The 5,231-nt window shown below is 43.4% G+C and overlaps 1 protein-coding gene across 1 annotated transcript; it reads left to right on the forward strand.

The window, feature by feature from the left end:
* Nucleotides 1-3,764: 3,764 nt before the first annotated feature.
* On the forward strand, nt 3,765-4,832 carry LOC130926913 (gamma-crystallin M3-like). The gene is made up of 3 exons (XM_057852235.1): nt 3,765-3,785; nt 3,863-4,102; nt 4,554-4,832. Exons 1-3 carry the CDS (start codon nt 3,771-3,773, stop codon nt 4,830-4,832), a joined length of 534 nt encoding a protein of 177 aa, XP_057708218.1. The 5' UTR covers nt 3,765-3,770.
* Nucleotides 4,833-5,231: the final 399 nt, after the last annotated feature.

Consider the following 5,231-nt stretch of genomic DNA (forward strand, 5'->3'; position numbering starts at 1 on the left):
TTTGTATGTACTGGTATGCTCATATGAAGTCTTTAGCTTAGCTAATAGCCAGCCTGCTTGCATCTCTAAGTACAAAGAAGATAAGATAAGATAAGATAAGATAAGATAAGATAAGATAAGATAAGATAAGATAAGATAAGATAAGATAAGATAAGACTATTAATCCCTCATAGGGGAAATTCAGGCATTGCAGCAGCTCAGACAGTGTACAATCAAATGAATAACATATAGACAAACTATAAGAACTACATAAAAAGGTATATTCAAATTACCTACGACTAAAGTACAAATGGAATCTAACATGACTGCAGTTTATGACTAAAGTACAAATGGAATCTAACATGACTGCAGATCGACACTATGTCAGAAACATACAAAAAACAGAGTATCTGTCATTGTTCTTATACTTAATTTACATTTAATCTTGAGCACAGACCTCTGCTGTTATAAAGTCTGATGGCAGTGGGGACAAAGGAACACCTATACTGCTTGTTCTGCATCTAGGTGGTATAAAACGCTGACTGAAAGAGCTGCCCATCTTCCACAGCTCATCTTGGAGTGGGTGAGAGGGGTTGTCCAAGATAGCTTTGAATTTAATCATCATCATCCCCTCAGTCACAGTCTCCAGACTTCCCAACTCGAGCCCCACCACATAGTGGGCCTTCCTTCCCAGTTTATTGAGTCTGCCCACCTCACCTGCCTTGACACCGCTCCCCCAACACAATACAGCGAAAAACAAAGCACTAGCCACCACAGACTGGTAAAAAACCTTTCAATATCCTACCACAGACGTTACGTGACGTTAGGTTCCTGGACTTTAAGTGACGGGAAATGAGTCTTTCAATCTGCCGTTTAGGTCCTCCAGTCATTATAGCGTTCTGGCACCTCCATCTGGGTGCTGACGTCAGAGAATGAGCGATTTCAGCAGATTGAGTATTGAGTTCAATGGAAGAGGAAGCGTTTTTCAGCGTATCTGGTTCAGGTGTGGATTTTTCAAATGATATTGTGGATCCAGAGGAAGTATGTGACATCCAGCCATATATGTTTGAGTCGTATTACGAGGAGGAGGAAGATTCAGAACGGCAAAAAGGTGACAGAGAGCAGACTGCAAAATGTCATCATTGTTTTTATCTCTCTACTCCAATATTTATACAGGATATTCTCTGTAGCTAAATGAAATATGAAATATTAAAAATGCATGTATTCAGTACAAAAGGGCTAAATTACCGCATAATGGTCAAAACTGCCAACTTCTTAAACCTCCTGAACAGTATTTTATGCCACTAGTGTTAGTCCGGCTCTTGTCATTTCCCTGCGGGGACTCGGAGACTAAGAGCTAGGCTACATGCTAACCCGAACTGAGCGGCTCTTCGAAGTCTCTTCCTCGCCTTTCGAACACGAAAAATCACGCTAAACTACCCCGTCTCATGTATCACATGGCGGTGGGGGTGATTACCTTCACCGATCGGCCAGCCCCCGGCGGTGTGCAAATTTTGGTTCGTCGGTCCCTACTGCGGCCATGGCAGGCAAGCAGTGCTCGTCACCAGGGATGCAGCAGGGGAATGTACGCCGGAACTGACGCTCTCCGGGCCCAAGCCCAGGATAGCGCTCTATAAGCGGGCACGCGAAGAGAGCCGAGGGGGGTGGAAGTCTCGACACAATCGAGACGAGAGTGCATGGTTGCCAGAGCACGGCCTAAATCGGCCGGCGACCACTAGTCGTCGGACAAGGGAGGAGGCCATTCTCGCCTTCTCAGGGGACAGGGAGCATTGTCACCCACAAAATGCAAGCCACCTCCTTATCAAAACGTATCCCATGATCCCAGTATTTGACATAATATAAAACACGTAGCTTACTCACGTCCTCGTCCGTCCAATAGTCCCTCGATTGTCAGACTTGTTTTGCCCATTCTTCGCGTTGAACAGGATATTTTGGAAATCCAGAAAGGCTCACACCACTCTCCCTGGTGTAGCAACAAAAGCTTGGAGCACACTGGGATCAGACCCGTGCAGCAAATGCCTAGGGGTGCCGCAGCGTCCAAAAGGACGTCAAGAAAAATGTTCAAATAATATTTGATGATAGCAGTATTCAAAAAATTATACAACTCATTAAAACAAAAGAACAACAAAACATATCGTAATAAGTCTTTAAATAATAATGAAATCATTTTTCTAGTGTGCCTTCTGCCTATTTCACTGTTTCCTGTGATGCGGTAATTTCACCACAGACCCTGCCTAGTCTCACTCACCCAGCAGACCAGCGAGCTACCTGAAAGTGCTATTTTTAACCTCTGTAATTGAGCGACGTTACGGTGACGAAGAGCCGTTCCAATTTGGTACCCAAGGCAATAAATTTGTTGGCACCCCCCCAATAGCTATTTTCACCACACATAACATGTGGTGCATTTCACCACAACTTTTTTTCTTTGTTTACCTTGTAACCTTGCTCGCCGTGTCTTCACTGATGCCAAAGCATTTATTTCCCTATCATATGACAGCTGTTTTGGAAGGTGCACTTCTTTCTCCACTGGCAGTTTGTGTGTGGGAAGGTACTGGTCTTGGTGCTGATGTGGATAAGTTGGATGTAAAAGATGGCCCGGGATGTGCAGAGGTAGAAGGAAAATATTTCAGAAGAGCTCGCCTTATGGGCCGCACGGGTCTGATTGGGATGGCCTGATGCGAAAAATAAACGAAATAATCCGCAAAACCAGGTGAATACACAGTCCTTTTGCATACAATGGTATGGTTGTATAGTGAAGATGATGTCACCTGTTAACGTCACATCAGCCTTCTTCCTCAACCTGAGACTTTGGCCGGAAGTCTCTCACTTTCGTAGCACGGGATTCAAAAAATTGAATTAATATATCGATCGCTTCTGCACAGATCCAAGTGGTCCATTTTATTAATGAGCATTAAATACCACATTTTATTTGAAATAAATATGCTTTTTGTGTCACAGGCACTTTACATGGTCTCAGTCTCCTCAGGAAGAACTTCCTGAGGAGGGCATCAGTATTGTGCGACCAATCCACTTTATTATTAACGTGGACCCCAAGGTACCTGTATGAATCCACCCTCTGCACCACGTCCCCCTGGATGATGACTGGGGCAGGGGACTTCCCATTCCTCCTACAGTTCACCACCAGCTCCCTGCTCTTGCTGATGTTGAGTCTCAAATGGCTGCTGCTGCACCATAGAATAAATGACATGATTACGGGCTAGATAACGTTAGTTGTCAACATGAACCAGCTTCAGAAAAAAACTAACGTGTGTGGTATTTCAAATATTACAGGTAATAATTACAGTTATATGAGGAAAAACTGGTAATTGGACTACATTTTGGATTTACATTTCTCAACGCTGCTCATGTCCTTTTTCGGGTAGTACACTCAAATATTTAGACATTCCGATTACTTTGGTTTGCAGAATACAGTATATGTTTTTAAGAATGTGTTGTCAATGGAGTGATCCTTAGGAATATTTTGTTAGTGGCAAACCTCCTTTTTGCCTTTGAACAGTGTAGACAATGCAGGTGACCTGGCCGGGGGGGTACTTCACTACAAATGCTACCACCGCAAATCATGATGTGTTTGAAGGCCTCTTTGAATTGCGGCTCTGCACGTGGTGGGGCCTCTGCTGCATGTTGCCCTGTCAGGACTTTGCACAATGGGGTCATGTATGCTCCGGGTGCGAGGTCAGGTATAAAAGCAGCCAGGCGACATGGAGAACGGCAAGCAGTCCCTTTGAGCTTGCTAACGTACCACCGCAGCCATGACCATGGGCAAGGTAAACCTTATCTTTACGGAAATGAGTTTTATCTGCTAATCCATCAATCTAATCAATCATAACTATTTGGGTTTCAGATTATTTTCTATGAGGACAGGAACTTCCAAGGACGATCCTATGAGACCAGCAGTGACTGTGCTGATATGTCCTCTTACCTGAGCAGGTGCCTCTCCTGCCGGGTGGAGAGCGGTTGCTTCATGGTTTACGACCGTACAAACTACATGGGCAACCAGTTTTTCGTCAGGAGGGGTGACTACTCCGACTATCAGCGCATGGGCATGAGTGACTGCATCAGGTCTTGCCGCATGATCCCTTTGGTACTGCAACACAGCCATCCAATGTCTACCACTTAATCTGTTCAGAGTCACCAATGAGCAAGGCAAGACAAGTCAATCACAGTGCACACTGAGAAAAACAATTATTCAATCTCATAGAAGGTGTAGCTTGGCTTTGGTGGAAAGTGTGGCCATTTCAGAACCTATTGTTTGTTGGTGTGAGTCTCAGTCTATTGACTTCTTTGAGAAGATCACTATTCAATACATTTTCTTTAACACTTTGTAACCGAAACTGCTTTATCAAATCCAGGAGAAATTTAGATTATCCGAGGAAAACGCATGCGCGCACATGGAGTATATTGCAAGATTCAAACACAGAACCTTCGACTAGTCCCATGCACCCACTGTCCCACAAACTAGACACCATTCCACGAAATGATCTTCTTGTAATAGTGTTTTGCTGACAGTTCCCTTTTTCTTTGCAAACCTACAGCATAGAGGGCAGTTCAGGATCAGAATCTTTGAGCGGGAGAACATGAGCGGCCAGTCCAACGAGCTTCAAGAGGACTGTGAGAACATCATAGACCGCCTTCGCATGAGCGAATGCATGTCGTGCAACGTGTTGGACGGCCACTGGCTACTGTTCGAACAGCCGAACTTCAGGGGCAAGATGATTTACCTGAGGCCTGGCGAGTACAGAAGCTTCAGGGACATGGGCATGATTAGCACGCGCTTCATGAGCATGAAGCGCATCATAGATTCCTGTTCTTAGAAGCAACTGTTTGGCAAGGAAAGATTTTAAATAAAAATCACTTTAAATGTATGAATCCTGGTTTGTCAATACTGTTTTTATAATTAGCTACATCCTAGTGATGCGGGCTAGCTTAAGTGGGGAAAAATGATTGCCCAGTCATGTCGTTGACATTTTTCTAATGTCAATGATGTTGTCACTTTGTAATTATGCATTCATATAACATATCATTATTAAATGGTATATGTACGTTAAATAAATCCCTTGCTTTTGCCATTAGGAAAATAGGCTAGAAATATTTTCCTCATTCCTTACGCTATATTCAGATAGAAACTGTCTGAAGTAAATACAAAATAATAACTAATAAAAATTTAAAATTTATATAATAATAAAAAACACTTAACCAGTAGTGCTAATGTG

The sequence above is a fragment of the Corythoichthys intestinalis genome, chromosome 12, assembly GCF_030265065.1.
Source record: "Corythoichthys intestinalis isolate RoL2023-P3 chromosome 12, ASM3026506v1, whole genome shotgun sequence".
Taxonomy (NCBI): domain Eukaryota; kingdom Metazoa; phylum Chordata; class Actinopteri; order Syngnathiformes; family Syngnathidae; genus Corythoichthys; species Corythoichthys intestinalis.